Here is a 25,829-nt window from a genome sequence, read left to right as displayed (position 1 = left end):
ATTCCAACTATCCATAATGACCACAAAGCCAGAGTGACTGGCCGTACAGAGTCAAACTTTCTGAATCGTCACAGGAACAGACAGCTCAAATTATTGCATTCTGACTTAACTCGAACCACCTTAGAATGAAAGAAAGTCTTGCATTTTTAGAGAGACTGGTATCAGAGAACATATTTAAGGCGGAGATAGGCAGATTTTTGAGTGATAAGGGAGTCAAGGGTTATGGGGAGCGGGCGGGGAAGTGGAGCTGAGTCCATGATCAGATCAGCCAGGATCTTATTGAATGGCGGAGCAGGCTCGAGGGGCCGAATGGCCGACTCCTGCTCCTAATTCTTATGTTCTTATGTGTGTGTGAGAGATGGAGGAGCTGGTATCTGAGAGTGGGACGTGCTGTGAGTGTGGGTGATGGAGGAGGCCGTTTCAGAGGGCAGTTAAGAGCCAACCACATTGCTGTGGGTCTGGAGTCACATATAGGCCTAGACCGGGTAAGGGCGGCAGATTTCCTTCCCTAAAGGACATTCCTGAACCAGATGGGTTTTTACGACAATCTGGTAGTTTCATGGTCACCATTACTGAGGCTACTCAGCTGTGGCTCAGTGGGCAGCACACTCACCTCTGAGTCAGAAGGTTGTGGGTTTAAGTTCCACTCCAGGGACTTGAGCACATAAATCTAGGCTGATGTTCCTAGTGCAGTGCTAAGGGAGTGTTGCACTGTCGGAGGGGCAGTACTGAGGGAGTGTTGCACTATTGGAGGGGCAGTACTGAGGGAGCGGCGCACTGTCGGAGGGGCAGTACTGAGGGAGCGGCGCACTGTCGGAGGGGCAGTACTGAGGGAGCGCCGCACTGTCGGAGGGGCAGTACTGAGGGAGCGGCGCACTGTCGGAGGGGCAGTACTGAGGGAGCGGCGCACTGTCGGAGGGGCAGTACTGAGGGAGCGGCGCACTGTCGGAGGGGCAGTACTGAGGGAGCGCCGCACTGTCGGAGGGGCAGTACTGAGGGAGCGCCGCACTGTCGGAGGGGCAGTACTGAGAGAGCGCCGCACCGTCGGAGGGGCAGTACTGGGGGAGCGCCGCACTGTCGGAGGGGCAGTACTGAGGGAGCGCCGCACTGTCGGAGGGGCAGTACTGAGGGAGCGCCGCACTGTCGGAGGGGCAGTACTGGGGGAGCGGCGCACTGTCGGAGGGGCAGTACTGAGGGAGCGCCGCACTGTCGGAGGGGCAGTACTGAGGGAGCGCCGCACTGTCGGAGGGGCAGTACTGAGAGAGCGCCGCACCGTCGGAGGGGCAGTACTGGGGGAGCGCCGCACTGTCGGAGGGGCAGTACTGAGGGAGCGCCGCACTGTCGGAGGGGCGGTACTGAGGGAGCGCCGCACTGTCGGAGGGGCAGTACTGAGGGAGCGCCGCACTGTCGGAGGTGCCGTCTTTCGGATGGGACGTTAAACCGAGGCCCCGTCTGCTCTCTCGGGTGGATGTAAAAGATCCCGTGGCACTATTTGGAAGAAGAGCAGGGAGAGTTCTCCCCGGTGTCCTGGGGTCAATATTTATCCCTCAATCAACATAACAAAAAACAGATTATCTGGGCCGTTATCACATCGCTGTGTGTGGGAGCTTGCTGTGGCTGCCGCGTTTCCCACATTACAACAGTGACTACACTCCAAAAGTACTTCATTGGCTGTAAAGCGCTTTGGGATGTCCGGTGGTCGTGAACGGCGCTTGTCATGTTTGTACATTCTGTTTGTAGCCACCAGATGGCGTTATTGTTGGAGGCCACTGAGCAGCACGCACATGGTGCTGCTCTGGTATAAAAGGCCAGCCATTTTGAGAGTCAGGCATTTTGGGCCTAAATAAAGCAGAGCCAAGGTCGTACCTTGCTTAGTTAAACAGTACTCAGTTTGAACCTTTATTGCATACATAACAGCGCTATATAAATGCAAGTATTTATCTAATTAACTGAATTTAAATTCCCCAGCTGTCTTGAATTCACGTCTCTGGATCATTAGTCCAGTTTCTGCATTGATGAGTCCAGTGATATCACCACGACGCCCTGTTCAAACTACGGAACAGCTTCACGATGCAGGCTGACCTTTGGTACCAGCAACAGATTGGATAAGACATACAGATCACCAGCACTGAAGTTTTATTTCTCCTCTCGACTGATTCCCGATTGAGAAGGCGGGCGGGCGGGCGAGCAGGTGACACCGCGGCCCCACCGCAGTCCGGCGTAAACGGACACGCAAAGTGCAGCGTCGTTGTTTCGACACCTGCTGCCGCCTCCACACTCGGGAGGAAGGCGCTTCACTCAACTCAAGCACCCCAGCGCGTCGACAAAGGTCAAAGCCGGACCCACCGCCCATCACAGGGGGGATCGCCACCTGCGTGTGCCGAAAGGTTCGGGTCACAAAGGGCTGGCGCGTGCCCCTCCCAATAATGGACCGCCCCCATCGAGGGCATCACCCCAATAGTGGTACCCCCATCGAGGGCATCACCCCAATAGTGGTACCCCCATCGAGGGCATCACCCCAATAATGGAACCCCCATCGAGGGCATCACCCCAATAATGGTACCCCCATCGAAGGCATCACCCCAATAATAGTACCCCCATCGAGGGCATCACCCCAATAATGGTACCCTCATCGAGGGCATCACCCCAATAGTGGAATCCCCATCGAGGGCATCACCCCAATAATGATACCCTCAGCACAGGGCATCACCCCAATAATGGTACCCCCATCAAGGCATCACCCCAATAATGGTACCCCCATCAACGGCATCACCCCAATAATGGTACCCCCTCGAGGCATCACCCCAATAATGTACCCCCAGCACAGGGCATCACCTCAATAATGGTACCCTCATCGAGAGCATCATCCCAATAGTGGAACCCCCATCGAGGGCATCGCCCCAATAATGGAACTCCCAGCACAGGCAACAGCTCGCTGATCCATCACAACATCTCATGCAAAAGACAGCATCTCCGACAGTGCGGCACTCCCTCAGCACTGCCCCTCCGACAGTGCGGCGCTCCCTCAGTACTGCCCCTCCGACAGTGAGGCGCTCCCTCAGCACTGCCCCTCCGACAGTGCGGCGCTCCCTCAGCACTGCCCTCCAACAGTGCGGCGCTCCCTCAGTACTGCCCCTCCGACAGTGCGGCGCTCCATCAGAACTGCCCCTCCGACAGTGCGGCGTTCCCTCAGTACTGCCCCTCCGACAGTGCGGCGCTCCCTCAGAACTGCCCCTCTGACAGTGCGACGCTCCCTCAGCACTGCCCCTCCGACAGTGCGGCGCTCCCTCAGCACTGCCCCTCCGACAGTGCGGCGCTCCCTCAGCACTGCCCCTCCGACAGTGCGGCGCTCCCTCAGTACTGCCCCTCCGACAGTGTGGCGCTCCATCAGCACTGCCCCTCCGACAGTGCGGCGCTCCCTCAGTACTGCCCCTCCGACAGTGCGGCGCTCCATCAGTACTGCCCCTCCGACAGTGCGGCGCTCCCTCAGTACTGCCCCTCCGACAGTGCGGCGCTCCCTCAGTACTGCCCCTCCGACAGTGCGGCGCTCCCTCAGTACTGCCCCTCCGACGGTGCGGCGCTCCCTCAGCACTGCCCCTCCGACAGTGCGGCGCTCCCTCAGCACTGCACTGGGAGTGTCAGCCTGGATTTATGTGCTCAAATCCTTGGAGTGGGACTCGAACCCACAACCTTCTGACTCCGAGGCGAGTGTGCTGCCCACTGAGCCACAGTTTGTCTATAGGTGCCAGCTGTGGCTCAGGGGGTAGCACTCTCGCCTCCGTGCTGAGGCAGTGCTGAGGGAGTGCTGCAGTGTTGGAGGGGCAGTACTGAGGGAGTTCCGCACTGTCGGAGGGGCAGTGCTGAGGGAGTGCTGCAGTGTTGGAGGTGCCATCTTTCAGATGAGATGTTAAACCGAGGCCCCATCTGCTCTCTCAGGTGGATGTAAAAGATCCCACGGCCACTATTCGAAGAAGAGCAGAGGAGTTCTCCCCGGTGTCCTGGGGCCAATATTTATCCCTCACTCAAAATAACAAAAAAACAGATAATCTCTGTCATTATCACAAAGCTGTTTGTGGGAGCTTGCTGTGCACAAGTTGGCTGCTGCGTTTCCCACATTACAACAGCGACTACACTCCAACAGTACTTCATTGGCTGCAAAGTGCTTTGAGATGTCCGGTGGTCGTGAAAGGTGAAGTCTTAAATGCAAGTCTTTCTTTCTTAGACATCACCTTTGCGGGATGAAAATCCCGAATCTTCCCCCACATCTCAGACCCCCCGCGCCGTGCGGATTGCCCTCTGTGCGCCGCCTCCTGCAGTTCAATATCTGGGTGGGCCCAACTGGGCGTCGTGTTCCAGGTGCAGCCTGACTAGAGCCCCGTCCAGTGTGATCTCTGCCTCGTCTCCGTGAGATGTTCAGCAGCTCGGCGCGTGACTGTGTAATGGTACACCGATTTTTGTTGGAACAAGGCACGGGAAGAGGCTACGAACAAACTGTTTTAAAGTAACATTTTTTGGACTACCTGGGAGGGGAAAAGGTGCCAGCCCGAGGCAAGTGGTGAGTCATCACCCATTAAAAGCAATCCCTGCGGTCAAGGGCTGTGCATACAGAAAAAGAGATTGACTGTCTATCAGAAGAGCCCTGGAGTTGATTGGCCGCAGGGGATAGAACAGTTCACCCCAGAGACTACAAGTCTGCAAGAAACCAGGACTACAAAGGACCCTACGAAATGCACATTTTTGGATAACAGGGCATTAATGATAAGGAGTTATCTTTTGCACTGTCGACTCCGTGTGCAAATTAGTAGCCATTCAAACTCATCACCACAGCCAGTTAAACAGATCACCACATCGATCCAGACGCAGTAATCGGACCCCAGCCCAGCGGGAAACTTATTCATACTATGGATATAAATATACGGACAGAGAAACACAGAGACAGAAGGACAGGAACGGGAACAGCGTTGCAGAGAACGGACAGAAGAAGAACCAACACGTCACGGAACCAACGACCACGGACCTACACGAGCTACAGCAAAGAATGGCGATTGTATGTCTTCAGTCGATTTCTCTCAGAAGTCTCGTCCTGTAGCTTTTAGTTGGTTTTTGTTGCGTGATAAAACGGACACTGGGTTAAGGCTAAATTTTGTGCCACGAGTTGTCCTTTCCCACTATAAGTTCCAAGGTCTCAGAATCAGAGTAAAGTGAACAATACAAACACCCTACAAGTGCTGCCACTCGCCCTGCTATCCAGAAGGGGCAGCAGGAAGGCTGGGCCACGGGCGACGAGGCCGAGATTCGTGGCGCGGCGTGCCGAAACGAGAGGCAGTACGAAGATGCCGTCTCTTTCTCCCCTCCCCCTCCGATGTCGCCGACTCTACCCTTCCACCGAGCACCTGCCGCCACCTGCCGCAATCGCTCACAATATTCCCGGCTATTCGGCTACACGGGGCTTCGCGGCCGCCAACCACGCCCGACGGCCAAGCCTTCTGGCGAGTGGGTTCCACAGACACTGATTACATTGAGAAACCCGGGCTGAGTTTTACCTCCGCATCACCCACTGACCATTCCCCCTCCCTCTCCCCCATCAACCCAAGGGGACACCGAGTCTCATTGCTGTGGATGCACAGTGCGTGGTAAACAACCTCAGCCAAGACTGGGAGTGATAATACAATTGTAATTCAGCACCCCGCTGGCACTGGGGAGCCTGGAATTAGGTTTTATAATATAGGGCTACATGGGATATACGGCACAGAAACAGGCCATTCGGCCCAACCAGTCCATGCCGGCGTTTATGCTCCACTCGAGCCTCCTCCTGTCTTTCCTCATCTAAATCTATCAGCATAACCCTCTATTCCCTTCTCCCCCATGCACTTGTCCAGCCTCCCCTTAAATGCATCGATACTATTCACCTCAACCACTCCCTGTGGCAGCGAGTTCCACATTCTCACCGCTCTCTGGGTAAAAAAGTTTCTCCTGAATTCCCCATTGGATTTCTCGGTGTCTATCTTATATTGATGGCCTCTAGTTATGCTCTTCCCCACAAGTGGGAACATTCTCTCTGTATCCACTCCATCAAAACCTTTCATCATTTTAAAGACCTCTATTAGGTCACTCCTCAGTCTTATTTTTTCAAGACAAGAGACCCAGCCTGTTCATCCTTTCCTGATATGTCTACCCTCGCATTTCTGGTATCATCTTTGTAAATCTTCTCTGCACCCTCTCCCGTGCCTCTATATCCTGTTTAAAATATGGTGACCAGAACTGTACGCAGTGCTCCCAGTGTGGTCTAACCAATGTTCGATACAGGTTCAGCATAACTTCCCTACTTTTCAATTCCATCCCCCTAGAAATAAACTCTAGTTCTTGGTTTGCTTTTTAATGGCCTTGCTAGCCGGTGTCGCCACTGTCAGTGATTTGTGTATTTGTACTCTGAGATCCCTTTGTTCCTCTACCCCATTTAGATTAATACTTTCCAAGAATTAAGTGACCTCCCTATTTTCCCTACCAACATGTAAACCTCACATTTAACTGTGTTGAATTTCATTTGCCAATTATATGCCCATTCTGCAAGTTTATTAAAACCAATTTTTTCTTTACATCAAGTAATGTTTCGTCAGGCTAAAAGTTCATTAACTAGCTTAATATTTTGTGAGAGAAATAAACTAGGTTTCATTGTTTCTGCTTTACATTCACTTTTTAATATCCCTACTTACAAAAGTTAGGTGAGGTATTGTTTCTCCCAATCACTGTGCAGGTCAGAGGCTGGGTATTCTGTGAGTGTCTCACCTCCTGACTCCCTTTCCACCATCTACAAGGCCCAAGTCAGGAGTGCGATGGAACACTCCCCACTTGCCTGGATGAGCGCAGCTCCAACAACACTCGAGAAGCTCGACACCATCCAGGACAAAGCAGCCCGCTCGATGGGCACGCTACCCACCACCTTCAACATTCACTCCCTCCACCACCGGCGCCCCCTGGCTGCAGTGTGTACCATCGACAAGATGCACTGCAGCAACTCGCCAAGGCTTCTTCGGCAGCACCTCCCAAACCCGCGACCTCTACCCCCTAGAAGGACAAGGGCAGCAGGCCCATGGGAACACCACCACCTCCACGTTCCCCTCCCAGTCTCTCACCATCCCGACTGGGAAATATATCGGCCGTTCCTTCATCGTCGCTGGGTCACAATCCCGGAACTCCCTCCCTAACAGCACTGTGGGAGCACCTTCACCACACGGACTGCAGCGGTTCAAGAAGGCGGCTCACCACCACCTTCTCAAGGGGCAGTTAGGGATGGGCAATAAATGCCGGCCTTGCCAGCAACGCCCACATCCCCAGAATGAATTAACAAATATGATCTCCTTCAGCGGTCAGAGGTGAATTTCCCAGAATTTTAAAAAATCTGTTTTTTGGCTCTCACAACAACACTGTGTATTTGTCTAGCGCCTTTAATGTAGTAAAACGTCCCAAGGCGCTTCACAGGAGCGCTATCAAACAAAATCTGGTACCGAGCCACATAACGAGAAATTAGGGCAGGTGACCAAAAGCTTGGTCAAAGAGGTAGGTGTTAAGGAGCATCTTAAAGGAGGAGAGAGAGGTAGAGAGGTTTAGGGAGGGAGTTCCAGAGCTTGGGGCCCAGGCAACAGATGGCCACCGATGGTGGAGCGATTATAATCAGGGATGCTCAGGAGGGCAGAATTGGAAGAGCGTAGGTTGTGGGGCTGGAGGAGATTACAGAGATAGCGAGGGGGCGAGGGCCATGGAGGGATTTGTAAACATGGATGAGAAATTTGAAATCGATGGCGTTGCTTAACCGGGAGCTAATGTCGTTCAGGGAGCACAGGGGGTGATAGGTGAGCGGGACTTGGTGCAAGTTAGGACACAGGGCAGCGGGCACAGGCGGTGATGGGTGAGCGGGACTCGGTGCGAGTTTGGACACGGGGCAGAGAGCACAAGGGTTGATGGGTGAGCGGGACTCGGTGCGAGTTAGGACACGGGGCAGCGAGCACAGGGGGTGATGGGTGAGCGGGACTCGGTGTGAGTTAGGACACGGGGCAGCGAGCACAATGGTTGATGGGTGAGCGGGACTCGGTGCGAGTTAGGACACGGGGCAGCGAGCACAGGGGGTGATGGGTGAGCGGGACTCGGTGCGAGTTAGGACACGGGGCAGCGAGCACAGGCGTGATGGGTGAGCGGGACTCGGTGCGTGTTAGGACACGGGGCAGTAAGCACAGGTGGTGATGGGTGAGCGGGACTCGGTGCGAGTTAGGACACGGGGCAGCGAGCACAGTGGGTGATGGGTGAGCGGGACTCGGTGCGAGTTAGGACACGGGGCAGCGAGCACAGGCGTGATGGGTGAGCGGGACTCGGTGCGTGTTAGGACACGGGGCAGTAAGCACAGGTGGTGATGGGCGAGCGGGACTCGGTGCGAGAGTTGGATGAATTAAAGTTTATGGAAGGTGGAAAGTGGGAGGCCGGCCAGGAGTGCGTTGGAATAGTTGAGTCTGGAGGTAACCAAAGCAGGGAGGTTGAATTGGTTGCTGGTGGGTGAGGGGAGTATTGGCGGGGTGTGAGGTGCCAACTGGCCTATTTCTTTATATAGCAGAGAAGAAATGGACGGCGAGATAAAGGAGATGTTCAGAGTGCGGGTCGGAGCCAGAAGCCTGGTCGAAGAGGTGATTTTCGAGGAGGGTCTTCAAGGCGTAGAGTGTAGGGAGGGGAATGCTAAGCGTGGGGCCTAGGTGGCTATAGGGTCAATGGCGGGGTAAAGGGCCGGAGATGGACAAGAGGGGAGAAGGGTTGAGGGGATTGGGAGATTGGGCACACACTCCCGCCTTGGCACACAGCCCTCACCTGTACACCATGCCGGTCTGCTCGGCGACAGTGCTGTCCAGCGAGAGCTGGTACTCGCGGAGGAACATCTCCAGCCGCTCCAGGTCCATCGCCTTGCGGGCCTCCTCCGGGAGCAGGGTGCCGTCTCTCTGCCCGGGCACCTTGCCCATCATCGACTTGATGGGCGGGCCCGACGCCTTGGGCTTCTTGTTGTTGTTGAGGCCGTAGAGCTCCTCCACCGAGAACTTGCCCCGGCCCCCGCCTCCCCCTCCTCCCCCACCCCGCGAGCCAACCATGGGGCTCCGTCAGAAAGGGGTGGCGGGGAGGTCGCCCTCTTACGCCCGCGTACACGCTCAGACCCACGCGCCCGCGCGCACACGCTTCTGCGCTTATACACTGACGAGCTCACACGCGCACACGCTTACACACTGACGAGCTCACACGCGCACACGCTTCTGCGCTTATACACTGACGAGCTCACACGCGCACACGCTTACACACTGACGAGCTCACACGCGCACACGCTCACACACTGACGAGCTCACACGCGCACACGCTTACACACTGACGAGCTCACACGCGCACACGCTTACACACCGACGAAGTTGCACGCACACATGCTTACACACCGACGAGCTCGCACGCTCACACGTTTACACACCGACGAGCTCACACGTTTACACACCGACGAGCTCACACGTTTACACACCGACGAGCTCGCACGCTCACACGTTTACACACCGACGAGCTCGCACGCTCACACGTTTACACACTGACGAGCTCGCACGCTCACACGTGCCCGGGTTAGACGACAATCCCGCTGTCGCCTGACCCCAGCCACGCACTCTAACAGGGAGCGGCAACAGTCTGCTCTGCCTCCACCAGCGAAACTGTCAGCTCCGCTGTACACTCCTGGCTTATTATATCAGCGAAATTCGAGACACTGCCCAGGCAGGAACACACACACACACACACACATACACAAGCCAGGTTCACAGGTGACGTTAAGAGCACAGGACCGGGACATGGGAGGGGCATCTAATGCCCCACGTCTCCGCGTGCACTCCACTCCGATTCTGCTTGGCCCACAGATTGCGTTAACCTTTCATTGATGGAGCCTGTTGGGCAGCAGATCTGTTCGAAGGGCAGCCTCAGCCCCTTGTAAAGAGCGAGCTGTGTTTGACAGGACAGTGTAGAGGGAGCATTACTCTGTATCTAACCCCCTGCACGTGCCCTAGGAGTGTTTGATGGGACAGTGTAGAGGGAGCTTTACTCTGTATCTAACCCCGTGCTGTACCTGCCCTGGGAGTGTTTGATGGGACAGTGTAGAGGGAGCTTTACTCTGTATCTAACCCCGTGCTGTACCTGCCCTGGGAGTGTTTGATGGGACAGTGTAGAGGGAGCTTTACTCTGTATCTAACCCCGTGCTGTACCTGCCCTGGGAGTGTTTGATGGGACAGTGTAGAGGGAGCTTTACTCTGTATCTAACCCCGTGCTGTACCTGCCCTGGGAGTGTATGATGGGACAGTGTAGAGGGAGCTTTACTCTGTATCTAACCCATGCTGTACCTGCCCTGGGAGTGTTTGATGGGACAGTGTAGAGGGAGCTTTACTCTGTATCTAACCCCGTGCTGTACCTGCCCTGGGAGTGTATGATGGGACAGTGTAGAGGGAGCTTTACTCTGTATCTAACCCATGCTGTACCTGCCCTGGGAGTGTTTGATGGGACAGTGTAGAGGGAGCTTTACCCTGTACCTAACCCCGTGCTGTACCTGCCCTGGGAGTGTTTGATGGGACAGTGTAGAGGGAGCTTTACTCTGTATCTAACCCCGTGCTGTACCTGCCCTGGGAGTGTTTGATGGGACAGTGTAGAGGGAGCTTTACTCTGTATCTAACCCCGTGCTGTACCTGCCCTGGGAGTGTTTGATGGGACAGTGTAGAGGGAGCTTTACTCTGTATCTAACCCCGTGCTGTACCTGCCCTGGGAGTGTTTGATGGGACAGTGTAGAGGGAGCTTTACTCTGTATCTAACCCCGTGCTGTACCTGCCCTGGGAGTGTATGATGGGACAGTGTAGAGGGAGCTTTACTCTGTATCTAACCCCGTGCTGTACCTGCACTGGGAGTGTTTGATGGGACAGTGTTGAGGGAGCCTTACTCTGTATCTAACCCCGTGCTGTACCTGCCCTGGGAGTGTTTAATGGGACAGCGTAGAGGGAGCTTTACTCTGTATCTAAACCCGTAGTTGAGTGTGGCACAGGGTGTCTGTAATAGGGAACACCATTGACAACCCTCACCTATACACATGTTATTCAGTGGAGGTTTTGTGGTAATACCCGCCCTCCTGTATGGCTCAGAGACATGGACCATGTACAGTTGACACCTCGAAGCGCTGGAGAAATAACAGCAATGCTGTCTCCGCAAGATCCTGCAAATCCCCTGTGAAGACAGATGCACCAACGTTAGCGTCCTCGACCAGGCCAACATCCCCAGCATCGAAGCACTGACCACACTCGACCAGCTCCGTTGGGCGGGCCACATTGTCCGCATGCCCCGACACGAGACTCCCAAAGCAAGCACTCTACTTGGAACTCCTACACGGCAAGCGAGCCCCAGGTGGGCAGAGGAAACGTTACAAGGGACCACCCTCAAAGCCTCCCTGATAAAGTGCAACATCCCCACCGACACCTGGGAGTCCCTGGGCCAAAGACCAGTCCGCCCTAAGTGGAGGAAGTGCATCCGGGAGGGCGCTGAGCACCTCGAGTCTCGTCGCCGAGAGCGTGCAGAAAGCAAGCGCAGGCAGCGGAAGGAGCGTGCGGCAAACCAGTCCCACCCATCCTTTCCTTCAACCACTGTCTGTCCCTCCTGTGACAGAGACTGTGGTTCTCGTATTGGACTGTTCAGTCACCTGAAAACTCACTTTGAGTGGAAGCAAGTCTTCCTCGATTCCGAGGGACTGCCTACGATGATGATGGGGGGGATTTAATGAGTACAGTTGTGGTTGTCACACTGTTTTCTGAATGCGGGTCTTATTCCTGTATAAACATACTGCACGTTATAGACTCACAGCAGTGTATCTTGTTCGTGAGCTGGCTTTTGTTCTGTGGGGGGGCGGGGGAATGAATCAACTAAAAAAGATTTTTAAATAAGACACACAATTAAACTTACCTGCTGACAAGCCGATTAATTGTAGGAGCTTTGTTATGACAATAATCTCTCTTACAAGCCCAGATCAAATCTCTCAGTCATGGCTCACCTGCTTTGGGTAACTGCCAAGCGATCCCTCGCTCCCTCGTTGCCGTTACCTGATACAGTTCAGGTCCGAACAGGCACTGTAACAGAGCTCCCCCTAGTGGCCTTTTTCCACCTCCGTAACATTGCCCGCCTCTGCCCCTGCCTCAGCTCTTCGACTGCCGAAGCCCTCATCCGTGCCTTTGTTACCTCCAGACTTGACTATTCCAACACACTCCTGGCTGGCCTCCAACATTCTACCCTCCGTAAACTAGGTGATCCAAAACTAGACTGACCCGTGTCCTAACTCGCACCAAGTCCCGCTCACCCATCACCCCCTGTGCTCGCTGCCCCGTGATCTAACTCGCACCGAGTCCCGCTCACCCATCACCCCCTGTGCTCACTGCCCCGTGTCCTAACTCGCACCGAGTCCCGCTCACCCATCACCCCCTGTGCTCGCTGACCCGTGTCCTAACTCGCATCAAGTCCCGCTCACCCATCACCCCCTGTGCTCACTGCCCCGTGTCCTAACTCGCACCAAGTCCCGCTCACCCATCACCCCCTGTGCTCGCTGCCCTGTGTCCTAACTCGCACCGAGTCCCACTTACCCATCACCCCCTGCGCTCACTGCCCTGTGTCCTAACTCGCACCGAGTCCCGCTCACCCATCACCCCCTGTGCTCGCTGACCGACATTGGCTCCCATTTAAGCAACACGATATCAAAATTCTCATCCTGGTTTACAAATCCCTCCATGGCCCTCGCCCCCTCCCTATCTCTGTAATCTCCTCCAGTCCCACAACCCCCCGAGATGTCTGCATTCCTCTAATTCTGCCCTCCTGAGCATCCCTGATTTCCATCGTTCCACCATCGGTGGCCATGCCTTCTGTTGCCTGAGCCCTAAGATCTGGAACTCCCATCCTAAACCTCTCTTTCCTCCTTTAAGATGATCGTTAAAACCTACCTCTTTGACCAAGCTTTTGGTCACCTGACTAATTTCTTCTTTTGTGGGGGCAGGGGGTTGTTGGGGGATGGGTGAGAAGAATATGTTACAAGAGGGCAAAAGATGAGAGAAAAATAAAGAGTTGCATTTCTATAGCGCCTTTCATGACCTCAGGGCTTCCCAAAGCACTTTGCGGCCAGTGAAGCACTTTTTGTAGTCACTGTTGTAATGTGGGAAACGTGGCAGCCAATTTGCGCACAGCAAGCTCCCACACACAGCAATGTGATAATGACCCAGATCATCTGTTTCTTTATTGATGTTGACTGAGGGATAAATATCGGGAAGTACACCGGGGAGAACTCACTCACCTGCTTTTCTTCCGAGAGTGGCCGTGGGATCTTTAACCCAGGGCCTCGGATTAACATCGCTTCTAAAAGACGGCACCTCCGACAGTACGGCGCTCCCTCAGTACTGCCCCTCCAACAGTACGGCGCTCCCTCAGCACTGCCCCTCCGACAGTGAAGCACTCCCTCAGCACTGCCCCTCCGACAGAGCGGTGCTCCCTCAGCACTGCCCCTCCACAGTGAAGCACTCCCTCAGCACTGTCCCTCCGACAGAGCGGTGCTCCCTCAGCACTGCCCCTCCACAGTGAAGCACTCCCTCAGCACTGCCCCTCCGACAGTGTGGTGCTCCCTCAGTACTGTCACTACGACAGTGCGGCACTCCCTCAGCACTGCACCTCCGACAGTGTGGCGCTCCCTCAGCACTGCACCTCCGACAGTGTGGTGCTCCCTCAGTACTGTCACTACGACAGTGCGGCACTCCCTCAGCACTGCACCTCCGACAGTGCGGCGCTCCCTCAGCACTGCACCTCCGACAGTGTGGTGCTCCCTCAGTACTGTCACTACGACAGTGCGGCACTCCCTCAGCACTGCACCTCCGACAGTGCGGCGCTCCCTCAGTACTGCACCTCCGACAGTGCGGCGCTCCCTCAGTACTGCCCCTCCGACAGTGCGGCGCTCCCTCAGCACTGCACTGGGAGAGTCAGCCTGGATTTATGTGCTCAAGTCCCTGGAGAGGGACTTGAACCCACAACCTTCTGACCCAGAGGCGAGAGTGCTGTGCACTGAGCCACGGCTGACACTGCGAGGAGGATATTTTACTCTTCTGCGATCATATTTTTGTATCAATCACCAGGTCTATTCGTGGGGTTGGGGGTGGGGGGGGGGTGCGATGCGGATAACACAGACCCGTGGCCCACATATGTCGGCCTATTTACTGACAGACAGCTTGCTGCTCGCTTACCGCACGAGGTGTCATGTTCATGGGCGTTAGCCTTTCCACACAAAGTTTAATTAACTCTCCCAATTAACTTATGCGCTCCTCAGAAACAACACTGAAATGTGAGCGTTTGCCACTGATCAGAAAGTGAAATCTATTCACGGCAGAATTTGAGTGTAACTGGGGACACGAGCTGCCTGCAGCTTGAAGTCTCTCGAAGCAACACCTCGATTTCAAAATTCTCATCCTTGTTTGCAAATCCCTCCATGGCCCTCGCCCTCTCCCTATCTCTGTAATCTCCTCCAGCTCCACAATCCCCCGAAATGTCTGCGCTCCTCTAATACTCTCTCCTGAGCATCCCTGATTATATTCGCTCCACCATCGGTGGCCGTGCCTTCTATTGCCTGGGCCCCAAGCTCTGGAACTCCCTCCCTAAACATCTCCGCCTCTCTCTCCTTCTTTGAGACGCTCCTTAAAACTGACCTCTTTGACCCAGCTTTTGGCCACCTGCCCTAATTTCATCCACTCGTTCAATTGCTGGTGCCAATCTGTTTTAAAAAATAGTGGATTGATTTGGTATCTAACCCGTGCTTGGAAGATACGGCAAATCTGCCTCTACACTGTCCCATCAAACACTCCCAGGGCAGGTACAGTATGAGGTTAGATACAGAGTCAAGCTCCCTCTACACTGTCCCATCAAACACTCCCAGTGCAGGTACAGCACGGGGTTAGGTACAGAGTAAAGCTCCCTCTACACTGTCCCATCAAACACTCCCAGGGCAGGTACAGCATGCGTTAGATACAGAGTAAAGCTCCCTCTACACTGTCCCATCAAACACTCCCAGGGCAGGTACAGCATGCGTTAGATACAGAGTAAAGCTCCCTCTACACTGTCCCATCAAACACTCCCAGGGCAGGTACAGCATGCGTTAGATACAGAGTAAAGCTCCCTCTACACTGTCCCATCAAACACTCCCAGGGCAGGTACAGCACGGGGTTAGATACAGAGTAAAGCTCCCTCTACACTGTCCCATCAAACACTCCCAGGGCAGGTACAGCACGGGGTTAGATACAGAGTAAAGCTCCCTCTACACTGTCCCATCAAACACTCCCAGGGCAGGTACAGCACGGGGTTAGATACAGAGTAAAGCTCCCTCTACACTGTCCCATCAAACACTCCCAGGGCAGGTACAGCACGGGGTTAGATACATAGAAACATAGAAACATAGAAATAGGTGCAGGAGTAGGCCATTCGGCCCTTCGAACGTACACCACCATTCAATAAGATCACGGCTGATCATTCACCTTTCCTGCTTTCTCTCCATACCCCTTGATCCCTTTAGCCGTAAGGGCCATATTTAACTCCCTCTTGAATATATCCAATGAACTGGCATCGACAACTCTCTGCGGTAGGGAAATCCACAGGTTAACAACTCTCTGAGTGAAGAAGTTTCTCCTCATCTCAGTCCTAAATGACTTACCCCTTATCCTAAGACTGTGTCCCCTGGTTCTGGACCTCCCCAACATCGGAAACATTCTTCCTGCATCTAACCTGTTCAGTCCCGTCAGAATTTTATAAGTTTCTATGAGATCCCCTCTCATCCTTCTGAACTCCAGTGTATAAAGGCCCAGTTGATCCAGTCTCTCCCCATATGTCAGTCCAGCCATCCCGGGAATCAGTCTGGTGAACCTACGCTGCGCTCCCTCAATAGCAAGAACATCCTTCCTCAGATTAGACCAAAACTGAACACAATATTCCAAGTGAGGCCTCACCAAGGCCCTGTGCAACTGCAGTAAGACTTCCCTGCTCCTATACTCAAATCCTCTCGCTATGAAGGCCAACATACCATTTGCCTTCTTCACCACCTGCTGTACCTGCATGCCAACTTTCAATGACAGAATGAACCATGACACCCAGGTCTCGTTGCACCTCCTCTTTTCCTAATCTGCCGCCATTCAGATAATATTCTGCCTTTGTGTTTTTGCCCCCAAAATGGATAACCTCACATTTATCCACATTATACTGCATCTGCCATGCATTTGCTCACTCACCTAACCTGTCCAAGTCACCCTGCAGCCTCTTAGCATCCTCTTCACAGCTCACACCACCACCCAGTTTAGTGGCATCTGCAAACTTGGAGATATTACACTCAATTCCTTATTCTAAATCATTAATGTATATTGTAAATAGCTGGGGTCCCAGCACTGAGCCCTGCGGCACCCCACTAGTCACTGCCTGCCATTCTGAAAAGACCCGTTTATCCTGACTCTCTGCTTCCTGTCTGCCAACCAGTTCTCTATCCACGTCAGTACATTACCCCCAATACCATGCGCTTTAATTTTGCACCCCAATCTCTTGTGTGGGACCTTGTCAACAGCCTTTTGAAAGTCCAAATACACCATATCCACTGGTTCTCCCTTGTCCACTCTGCTAGTTACATTCTCAAAAAATTCCAGAAGATTTGTCAAGCAGGATTTTCCTTTCATAAATCCATGCTGACTTGGACCGATCCTGTCACTGCTTTCCAAATGCGCTGTTATTTCATCTTTAATAATTGATTCCAACATTTTCCCCACTACTGATGTCAGGCTAACCGCTCTATAATTACCCGTTTTCTCAACCTCGTTTTTTTAAAGATGGTGTTACATTAGCTACCCTCCAGTCCATAGGAACTGATTCAGAGTCGATAGACTGTTGGAAAATGATCACCAATGCATCCACTATTTCTAGGGCCACTTCCTTAAGTACTCTGGAATGCAGACTATCAGGCCCCGGGGATTTTTCGGCCTTCAAACCCATCAATTTCCCTAACACAATTTCCCGCCTAATAAAGATATCCTTCAGTTCCTCCTTCTCACTAGACCCTCAGTTCCCTAGTACTTCCGGAAGGTTATTTGTGTCTTCCTTCGTGAAGATAGAACCAAAGTATTTGTTTAACTGGTCTGCCATTTCTTTGTTGCCCATTATAAATTCACCTGAATCTGACTGCAAGGGACCTACATTTGTCTTCACTAATCTTTTTCTTTTCACATATCTATAGAAGCTTTTGCAGTCAGTGTTTATGTGCCCGGCAAGCTTCTTCTCATACTCTATTTTCCCCCTCTTAATTAAACCCTTTGTCCTCCTCTGCTGAATTCGAAATTTCACCAGTCCTCAGGTTTGCTGCTTTTTCTGGCCAATTTATGTGTCTCTCCCTTGGATCTAACACTATCCTTAATTTCCCTTGTTAGCCACGGTTGAGCCACCTTCCCCGTTTTATTTTTACTCCAGACAGGGATGTCCAATTGTTGAAGTTCATCCATGTGATCTTTAAATGTTTGCCATTGCCTATCCACCGTCAACCCTCTAAGTATCATTTGCCAGTCTATTCCAGCCAATTCACGTCTCATACCATCGAAGTTATCTTTCCTTAAGTTCAGGACCCTAGTCTCTGAATTAACTGTGTCACTCTCCATCTTAATAAAGACTTCTACCATATTATGGTCACTCTTCCCCAAGGGACCTCGCACAACAAGATTGCTAATTAGTCCTTTCTCATTACACATCACCCAGTCTAGGATGGCCAGCCCTCTAATTGGTTCCTCATATTGGTCCAGAAAACTATCCCTAATACACTCCAGGAAATCCTCCTGCATCGTATTGCTACCAGTTTGGTTAGCCCAATCTATATGTAAATTAAAGTCGCCCATGATAACTGCTGTACCTTTATTGCATGCATCACACACTCCCAGGGCAGGTACAGCACACGTTAGATACAGAGTAAAACTCCCTCTACACTGTCCCATCAAACACTCCTGGGGCAGGTACAGCACGGGGTTAGATACAGAGTAAAACTCCCTCTACACTGTCCCATCAAACACTCCCAGGGCAGGTGCAGCAAGGGGTTAGATACAGAGTAAAGCTCCCTCTACACTGTCCCATCAAACACTCCCAGGGCAGGTACAGCAAGGGGTTAGATACAGAGTAAAGCTCCCTCTACACTGTCCCATCAAACACTCCCAGGGCAGGTACAGCACAGGTTAGATACAGAGTAAAGCTCCCTCTACACTGTCCCATCAAACACTCCTGGGGCAGGTACAGCACGGGGTTAGATACAGAGTAAAGCTCCCTCTACACTGTCCCATCAAACACTCCTGGGGCAGGTACAGCACGGGGTTAGATACAGAGTAAAGCTCCCTCTACACTGTCCCATCAAACACTCCTGGGGCAGGTACAGCACGGGGTTAGATACAGAGTAAAGCTCCCTCTACACTGTGCCATCAAACACTCCTGGGGCAGGTACAGCACCTCTATCCCTCTCCTCCTTTAAAATGCTCCGTTAAACCTACCTCTTTGACCAAGCTTTTGTACACCTGTCGGAATAATTCCCGACATGGCCAGGTGTCAATTTTCGCCTGATTAACACTGTTCTGGAGCGGCCTGGGACGTTTTACCTCGTGAAAGGGGTTTTAGAAATGCCAGGTGCAAGGAGGGGAAGAGAGGCGGAGAAGTTTAGGGAGGGAATTCCAGAGCTTGGGGCCCAGGCGGCTGAAGACACGGCCACCGATGGTAGGGCGATAGAAATCAGGGGGATGCTCAGGAGGCCAGAATTGGAGGAGCGCAGAGATCTCTGAGGCTTGTTGTGCTGAAATCCCCCTGTTCCCATTTTCTTCCCTCATTCTCCCCCCCCGCCCCGAAGGTGTTGCTGAGGGTATGCAGATTAAGGCAAATGTACAGATGGACCTGGGTGTCCTTGTACACCAGTCAGTGAAAGCAAACATGCCGGTGCAGCAAGCAGTTAGGAAGGCAAATGGTATGTTGGCCTTCATTGCAAGAGGATTTGAGTACAGGAGGAAGGATGTCTTACTACAGTAATACAGGGCCTTGGTGAGACAGCACCTGGAGTAGTGTGTGCAGTTTTGGTCTCCTTACCTAAGAAAGGATATACTTGCCATAGAGGGAGTGCAGCAAAGGTTCACCAGACTGATTCCTGGGATGGCAGGACTGTTGTATGAGGAGAGATTGGGTCGACTAGGCCGGTATTCACTGGAGTTTAGAAGAATGAGAGGGGATCTCATTGAAACGTATAAAATTCTGACTGGGTTGGACAGACTGGATGCGGGGAGGATGTTTCCCCGGGGCTGGGAAGTCTAGAACAAGGGGTCACAGTCTCAGGATACGGGGTAGGAAATTTCGGAACGAGATGAGGAGAAATGTTTTCACTCCGAGGGTGGTGAACCTGTGGAATTCTCTACCACAGAAGGCTGTGGAGACCAAGTCACTGAATATATTTAAGAGGGAGATAGGTAGATTTCTAGACACAAAAGGCATCAAGGGGTATGGGGAGAAAGCGGGAATATGGTGTTGAGATAGAGGATCAGCCATGATCATATTGAATGGCGGTGCAGGCTCGAAGGGCCGAATGGCCTGCCTCCTGCACCTTGTTTCGAGAAGGCCCTCGTTCCGCACTAAACCAACCTGAGGAACCATGAAACAAAGGTGAGCCCAGCATCTGTCCGAGGCCTTTACCTGACTAATTACAACAAATTAGCCCTGAATGGGGGCCAAGTTACTACCTCGCCAACGGCTGCAGCTGAGAACTGGGTAGTCGACGTTAACAGCTGCTGGATAGAGAGGACCCAGGGCCACCATCTGTTCGGGATTGTTCGAATTTACCCAGCCATTTAACGTGACAAGCACACCGCCAATTCTCAATCATCAGTCAGGCAACCAGTTTAAGGGATAAAAGGTTTCAACTACGGTTCAGGAATTGCGCCTGGCTCCTGATTAGAGGGTCTTATTCTCTTCTTTGCATTGATGTCAAGCAGAGGTCACGGGTTTAAAAAAAAAGGAGGGGAGCCTTGCAAACCGGCTTCAGGGGCTGCGAGGGTGGGTTTGTGAGGGGTGTGGGGAGTGTGTGCTGACATTGGCCATCTGTACTGAGAGAACATAGCATATGAACATAAGAAATAGGAGCAGGAGTCGGCCATTTGGCCCCTCGAGTCTGCTCCGCCATTCAATAAGATCATGGCTGATCCGATCATGGACTCAGCTCCACTTCCCCGCCTGCTCCCCATAACCCCTTATCGGTTAAGAAACTGTCTATCTCCATTTTACATTTATTCAATGTCCCAGCCTCCACAGCTCTCTGAGGCAGCGAATTCCACAGATTTACAACCCTCAGAGAAGAAATTCCTCCTCATCTCAGTTTTAAATGGGCGGCCCCTTACTCTAAGATCATGCCCCCTAGTTCTAGTCTCCCTCATCAGTGGAAACATCCTCTCTGCATCCACCTTGTCCAGCCCCCTCATAATCTTATACATCTCGATAAGATCACCTCTCATTCTTCTGAATTCCAATGAGTAGAAGCCCAACCTACTCAACCTTTCCTCATAAGTCAACCCCCTCATCTCCAGAATCAACCTAGTGACCCTTCTCTGAACTGCCTCCAAAGCAAGTATATCCTTTCTTAAATATGGAAACCAAAACTGCACGCAGTATTCCAGGTGTGGCCTCACCAATACCCTGTATAACTGTAGCAAGACTTCCCTGCTTTTATACTCCATCCCCTTTGCAATAAAGGCCAAGATTCCATTGGCCTTCCTGATCACTTGCTGTACCTGCATACTAACCTTTTGTGTTTCATGCACAAGTACCCCCAGGTCCCGCTGTACTGCGGCACTTTGCAATCTTTCTCCATTTAAATAATAACTTGTTCTTTGATTTTTTTCTACCAAAGTGCATGACCTCACACTTTCCAACATTATACTCCATCTGCCAAATTTTTGCCCACTCACTTAGCCTGTCTATGTCCTTTTGCAGATTTTTTGTGTCCGCCTCACACATTGCTTTTCCTCCCATCTTTGTATCGTCAGCAAACTTGGCTACGTTACACTCAGTCCCTTCTCACAGTTATTGACTGAATCTCTCCGGATGTTAATCCAGCTCCCTCACACTGTCACTCAGTAACCCCTCTCCCCCAGCGCCCTGTGTTACTGACTGTATCCCTACTGATGTTAATCCAGCTCCCTCACACTGTCACTCAGTAACCCCTTTCCCCCAGCGCCCTGTGTTACTGACTGTATCCCTACTGATGTTAATCCAGCTCCCTCACACTGTCACTCAGTAACCCCTCTCCCCCAGCGCCCTGTGTTACTGACTGTATCCCTACTGATGTTAATCCAGCTCCCTCACACTGTCACTCAGTAACCCCTCTCCCCCAGCGCCCTGTGTTACTGACTGTATCCCTACTGATGTTAATCCAGCTCCCTCACACTGTCACTCAGTAACCCCTCTCCCCCAGCGCCCTGTGTTACTGACTGTATCCTTACTGATGTTAATCCAACTCCCTCACACGGTCACTCAGTAACCCCTCTCCCCCAGCGCCCTGTGTTACTGACTGTATCCCTACTGATGTTAATCCAGCTCCCTCACACTGTCACTCAGTAACCCCTCTCCCCCAGTGCCCTGTGTTACTGACTGTTTCTCTACTGATGTTAATCCAGCTCCCTCACACTGTCACTCAGTAACCCCTCTCCCCCAGCATCCTGTGTTACTGACTGTATCCCTACTGATGTTAATCCAGCTCCCTCACACTGTCACTCAGTAACCCCTCTCCCCCAGCGCCCTGTGTTACTGACTGTATCTCTACTGATGTTAATCCAGCTCCCTCACACTGTCACTCAGTAACCCCTCTCCCCCAGCACCCTGTGTTACTGACTGTATCCCTGCTGATGTTAATCCAGCTCCCTCACACTGTCACTCAGTAACCCCTCTCCCCCAGCGCCCTGTGTTACTGACTGTATCCCTACTGATGTTAATCCAGCTCCCTCACACTGTCACTCAGTAACCCCTCTCCCCCAGCATCCTGTGTTACTGACTGTATCCCTACTGATGTTAATCCAGCTCCCTCACACTGTCACTCAGTAACCCCTCTCCCCCAGCACCCTGTGTTACTGACTGTATCCCTGCTGATGTTAATCCAGCTCCCTCACACTGTCACTCAGTAACCCCTCTCCCCCAGCGCCGTGGTACTGACTGGTTAGATATCGAGTAAAACTCCCACTCCAAGTACTTGAGTGAGCATGTGAGAGAGTGTGAAAGAGTGAGAGTGTGTGAGAGAGTGTGTGTGAGAGAATGAGAGAGGGAGTGTGAGTGAGAGAGTGTGTGTGAGAGAGTGTGTGTGAGAGAATGTGTGAAAACATAACATAAGAAATAGGAGCAGGAGTCGGCCATACGGCCCCTCAAGACTGCTCCGCCATTTAATACGATCATGGCTGATCCCATCATGGACTCAGCTCCACTTCCCCGCCCGCTCCCCATAACCCCTTATTCCCTTATCGATTAAGAAACTGCCTATCTCTGTCTTAAATTTATTCAATGTCCCAGCTTCCACAGCTCTCTGAGGCAGCGAATTCCACAGATTTACAACCCTCTGAGAGAAGAAATTCCTCCCCATCTCAGTTTTAAATGAGCGGCCCCTTACTCTAAGATCATGCCCCCTAGTTCTAGTCTCCCCCATCAGTGGAAACATCCTCTCTGCATCCACCTTGTCCAGCCCCCTCATAATCTTATACATCTCGATAAGATCACCTCTCATTCTTCTGAATTCCAATGAGTAGAAGCCCAACCTACTCAACCTTTCCTCATAAGTCAACCCCCTCATCTCCAGAATCAACCTAGTGACCCTTCTCTGAACTGCCTCCAAAGCAAGTATATCCTTTCTTAAATATGGAAACCAAAACTGCACGCAGTATTCCAGGTGTGGCCTCACCAATACCCTGTATAACTGCAGCAAGACTTCCCTGCTTTTATACTCCATCCCCTTTGCAATAACAGCCAAGGATCCATTGGCCTTCCTGATCACTTGCTATATCTGCATACTATACAGAGAGAGTGAGGGGGTGTGTGTGAGAGAGAGAGAGAGAGAGAGAGTGTGCGTGAGAGAGAGTGAGCAAGACAGCTCTCAAAAACTTCCCGCCCCCATGGTTGCCACCCGAGGCCACGATGTGGTGTACACGATGGAGTCACCTGTCGGCCAGACCGGGTAAGGGCGACAGATTTCCTTCCCTAAAGGACATCAGTGAACCCGATGGGTTTTTACGACAATCGGATAGTGTCATGGTCACCATTACTGATTCGAGCTTTTTATTCCAGACTTATTTAAATTTCACAGCTGCTGTCGTGGGATTTGAACTGGTGTCTCCGGATCATTAGTCCAGACCTCGGGATTACTGGGCCAGTAACATCACCACTTTGCTACCCTTCCCCGAAATTGTTGAACTCTATGTTGAGTCCAGAAGACCGTACAGTGCCTCATCAAAAAGACAGACTTGCATTTATATAGCACCTTTCACGACAACCAAACGTCTCAAAGCACTTTATAGCCAATGACATACTTTTGAAGTGTGGTCACTGTTGTAATGTAGAAAATGCAGCAGCCAATTTGCGCACAGCAAGCTCCCACAAACAGCAATGCGATAATGACCGAGATAATCTGTTTTTGTTGATTGAGGGATAAATATTGGCCCCAGGACACCGGGGAGAACTCCCCCTGCTCTTCTTCGACATAGTGGCCGTGGGATCTTTTACATCCCCGAGAGAGCAGATGGGGCCTCGGTTTAACGTCTCATCCGAAAGACGGCCCCTCCGACAGGGCAGCGCTCACTAAGATTTTTGTGCTCAAGTCCCTGGAGTGGGATTTGAACCCACAAACCTTCAGACTCAGAGGCGAGTGTGCTGCCCACTGAGCCACAAAAAGGAGGAGGTGCTGTCCCTCGAGCTTGCGTTGGGCTTCACTGGAACAGTGTAGGAGGGAGAGGTCACAGTGGGGGTGAAACGGGGAATTTAAGCGACAGGCAGCTGGGGGGGGTCACACTTGCCGACTGAACGGAGGTGTTCCGCAAAGCGGACACCCAATCTGCGTTTGTTCTCCCCAGTTGTAGAGGAGATGGTATCGTGAGCCGCAAATACAGAATACTAAATTGAAAGAGGTACAAGCAAATCGCTGTTTCACCTGGAAGGTGCGATTGAGTCCCTGGACAACTTCAATAAGCTTCCCTGGTCACTGTGTTCCGATAATCTCTCTCGCTCCCCTCCCAATTAGGTTTGCATATTATTGATCTATTAAATATTTAGAATTTACAGCTCACTGTAATCACATGCCATGTTAGAGCAGAAACCAGACTCCAATTCCTTTAAAGTTTAATGGCCAACATTCACACGTCCATGTAATGTCTGGTGGACTCAGAACTCCCGCAAAGTCCGAGAGATTAGACGGGGTTCGAGCAATAGTCTGAACAACCCGCTTTGCAGGGAAAGTTGGGCAGAAGTTAAGCCTCATCTTCCTACACTTAGAGTCGTCTCTCAAAGAGAGCTTCAACTGTGAGCCACTCGATCAGCTCCGCTGGGCAGGCCACATTGTCCGCATGTCCGACACGAGACTCCCAAAGCAAGCGCTCTACTCGGAACTCCTACACGGCAAGCGAGCCCCAGGTGGGCAGCAGAAATGTTTCAAGGACACCCTCAAAGCCTCCCTGATAAAGTGTAACATCCCCACCGACACCTGGGAGTCCCTGGCCAAAGGCCAGTCCGCCCTAAGTGGAGGAAGTGCATCCGGGAGGGCGCTGAGCACCTCGAGTCTCGTCGCCGAGAGCATGCAGAAAGCAAGCGCAGGCAGCGGAAGGAGCGTGCGGCAAACCAGTCCCACCCTCCCTTTCCTCCAACCACTGTCTGTCCCACCTGTGACTGTGGTTCTCGTATCGGACTGTTCAGTCACCTGAGAACTCACTTTTAGAGTGGAAGCAAGTCTTCCTCGATTCCGAGGAACTGCCTTTGATGATGAGAGGGTAGCACTCTCGTCTGAGAGAGATGGTTGTGGGTTTGAGTCCCATTCCAGGGAGTTGAGCACAAAGATCTAGGCTGACACTCCCGGTGCAGTACTGAGGGAGCACCGCACTGTCGGAGGTGCTGTCGCTCGGATGAGACATTAAACCGAGGCCCTGTCTGCCCCCTCCGGTGGATGTAAAGCACTTTGAGACAGCTGGTGGTCGTGAAAGGCACTATATAAATGCCTTTTTTTCATTTTTTCTGATACCAACGTCTTAAAGAACTGAATTAAATCTCACACTCTGCTAGGATTTGGACTCATGCTCCAGATTATTAACCCCATTGCAATCCCGACACTACCTTACCCCAGTGATAATATGGGGTGCTTGTCATCCAGAGAGGATGAGAAAGGCAGGCGTGCATCAAGATCATCTGTACCTGTGGCCCAGGGATAGATCTGCTCCACGGCTGGACAATGTTAACAGTTTCTCAAGGCCATTCAGTGCCTTCAAAAGTGATTAACGTCAAGGCTGATGTCAGGAGCAGTCAGCCTGTTGATTGAAGGCACCAAGGAGGATATCAAGATACAAGACCTTCACTTGACATTCATCCCAGAAAAAAAAACTAATCTGGCTCACCAAACCCAACTGGAGCAGGGGGGGGGGCCCTCCACTTGTCCCATTACCACCCCCGTGCACCATCATCCCTTTAGTCATTTAATCTCTCCTGTGTCAGCCGTGGCT

General features: G+C 52.3%; 1 protein-coding gene across 1 annotated transcript in view; it reads right to left on the bottom strand.

Annotated features, from left to right (window-relative positions):
- LOC139232811 (voltage-gated potassium channel subunit beta-2-like) overlaps positions 1-9,125 on the bottom strand; it is a 48,829-nt gene extending 39,704 nt beyond the window's left edge. Inside the window, exon 1 of the mRNA XM_070863305.1 lies at positions 8,851-9,125. Coding sequence (XP_070719406.1) covers positions 8,851-9,125 — 275 coding nt within the window. The remainder of the gene's footprint in view (positions 1-8,850) is intronic.
- Positions 9,126-25,829: the final 16,704 nt, after the last annotated feature.

Source organism: Pristiophorus japonicus, chromosome 20, assembly GCF_044704955.1.
Source record: "Pristiophorus japonicus isolate sPriJap1 chromosome 20, sPriJap1.hap1, whole genome shotgun sequence".
Taxonomy (NCBI): Eukaryota; Metazoa; Chordata; class Chondrichthyes; family Pristiophoridae; genus Pristiophorus; species Pristiophorus japonicus.
Note: the sequence above shows the minus strand (reverse complement) of the source record. Positions and strands in the feature narration are given on the sequence as shown.